At 41.0% G+C, this 2,359-nt stretch overlaps 1 protein-coding gene across 1 annotated transcript; it reads right to left on the bottom strand.

Moving 5' to 3' along the window:
* Positions 1 to 534: 534 nt before the first annotated feature.
* Positions 535 to 756, bottom strand: LOC128588414 (SS18-like protein 2). Its single transcript, XM_053595195.1, has one exon. It carries the CDS (start codon positions 754 to 756, stop codon positions 535 to 537), a length of 222 nt encoding a protein of 73 aa, XP_053451170.1.
* Between the last annotated feature and the right edge of the window lie 1,603 nt (positions 757 to 2,359).

Raw genomic sequence — 2,359 nt, 5'->3', positions numbered from 1 at the left:
CTCCAAGTTCAGGAAAGGGGAACCTGGGGACAAAATCTTGAGGGATCTGCTTAGTTATTAAAATAAATATTTACATTGAGAATACAGTTAAGTTGGTAGCTTTCTTCACATTTTTCAAAGACCCACAGAGGTTTCATTCACAATTTAAGAAGCTGAGTTGGTGAAGAGCATTATTTTTTGTCTCCATTACCTAGGAGATGGATTAACATTCAATTACTCTTCACAACAGCCAACTGGAAGATTATTGCATTTTTTTTTTTTTTTTGTGATAGAGTCTCACTTTGTCATCCTTGATAGAGGGCTGTGACATCACTACTCACAGCAACCTCCAACTCTTGGGCTTAAGTGATCCTCTTGTCTCAGTCTCCCAAGTAGCTGGGATTACAAGTGCCCGCCACGATGCCTGGCTATTTTTTTGTTGCAGTTATCATTGTTGTTTAGTAGGCCTGGGCTGGGTTTGAATCTGCCAGCCTTGGTGTATGTGGCTGGCACCCTAATCACTGAGCTACAGGCACTGAACCTATTCCATTGTTTTTAAGTATTGGTTGGGCTGGCATCTTTAATGGTGGCCAAATAAATGAGATTTCTATGTGACATGTGCTGGTACTGGATGCACTTGTTCACCCAGCCCTTGTTCTGATATTCTGCGATACAGCAGAGCAGCTGGTAATTATCCTTCTCCAAGAGTGACTGGGTAATCTCTTTATTGACTTCTGCCTTGTCCCTTAACCAGTCTGGTACAAAGGCCACAGACATCCAAGGGAGCCCAGACAGAAACCTGCCTCAGAAACCGTGGACTTCCACTTGCCTAGATCTGAACCAACCACTGGATCAAGACACAACACAGCCACAGAAAGTTCTCATAATAAGTCAGTTTTGTATGTTATGAAGTCAGGTAGTGTGGTGCTTCCAACTTTTTTTTTTTTTTTTTTTTTGAGACAGAGTCTATGTTGTCCTTGGTAGAGTGCCATGGCGCCACAGCTCACAGCAACTTCAAACTCTTGGGCTCAAGTGATTCTCTTGCTTCAGCCTTCCAAGTAGCTGAGAGTACAGGTCCCACCATGACGCCTGCTATTTTTTTTTTGTTGTTGTTGTTGCAGTTGTTTAGCTGGCTCAGGTCAGGTTCAAACCCACCACTCTCTGTGTATGTGGCTGGCGCCGTAACCACTGTGCTATGGGCAGCAAGCCTGATGCTTCCAATTTTGTTCTTTTTGCTCAGGAATGCTTTGGCTATTTGGGATCTTTTGTGATTTCATATAAGTTTTAGGGTTTTTTAAAATTTCTGTAATGAATGCCATTGATATATAATCATAGAGATTGCAATGAATCTGTAAATTTCTTTGGGTAGAATTGTCATTTTAACAATATTAATTTTTCCAATACATGAGCCTGGAATAGCGTTCTATTTTTGTGTGTCCTTTTCAATTTTTTTAATCAATATTTTATGATTTTCTTGTGCAGATCTTTTTACTTTTTTGGTTATACTGATTCTTAAATATTTCATATTCTTTGTACCTATCGTAAATGGGATCATTTTCTTGATTACAGGCATGTAATCAAGATTGTTCATTGTTCATTGTTCAGATTGTTCATTGTTGGTGTATGTAGTGATATATAGCTACTTAATATATATAGTGATATATAGCTGCTTAGTTATTAAAATAAATATTTACATCGGGAATACAGTTCTCAATGTGTAAAAATCAGCTACTGATTTTTATATGCTGGTTTTTATGTCCTGCAACTTTTGTTTATCAGTATCAGTTCTATCAGTATTTTGGTGGAGTCCTTAGTATTAGTCCATTAGTCCTGTTTCTTTTCTTTTCTTTCTTTTTTTTTTGAGACAGAGTTTCAAGCTGTCACCATGGGTAGAGTGTTGTGGTGTCACATGGCTCACAGCAACCTCAGACTCTTGAGCTTAGGTGATTCTCCTGCTTCAGCCTCCCGAGTAGCTGGGACTACAGGCGCCCACCACAACGCCCGGCTATTTTTTTGTTGCAGTTTGGCCAGGGCTGGGTTTGAACCCGCCACCCTAGGTATATGGGGCCGGCGCCCTGCTCACTGAGCCACAGGCGCTGCCCAGGATTGGTATTCTTTTTTTTTTGTGTGGTTTTTGGCTGGGGCTGGGTTTGAACCCGCCACCTCCGGTATATGGGACCGGCGCCCTACTCCTTCAGCCACAGGCGCCGCCCCAGGATTGGTATTCTTTAAATGCTTTGACAGAATTCAGTACTGAGTCCATCAGTCTTGAGCTTTTCTTTGATGGCTCCCCACTTATGATTATTATATCCCCTCATTGAATAGAGCACATCATTAGGTAGTGACCTTCTTTGTCTCTTTTCACAGTCTTTGATTTGTA

Source organism: Nycticebus coucang, chromosome 6, assembly GCF_027406575.1.
Source record: "Nycticebus coucang isolate mNycCou1 chromosome 6, mNycCou1.pri, whole genome shotgun sequence".
NCBI lineage: Eukaryota > Metazoa > Chordata > Mammalia > Primates > Lorisidae > Nycticebus > Nycticebus coucang.
The sequence above is the reverse complement of the archived record's forward strand: the minus strand, read 5'-3'. Positions and strand labels throughout refer to the sequence as shown.

What these genes read in the sequence shown, in the direction of transcription:
- LOC128588414 (XM_053595195.1), bottom strand. Translation starts at nt 756, where the DNA reads ATGTCTGTGGCCTTTGTACCAGACTGGTTAAGGGACAAGGCAGAAGTC.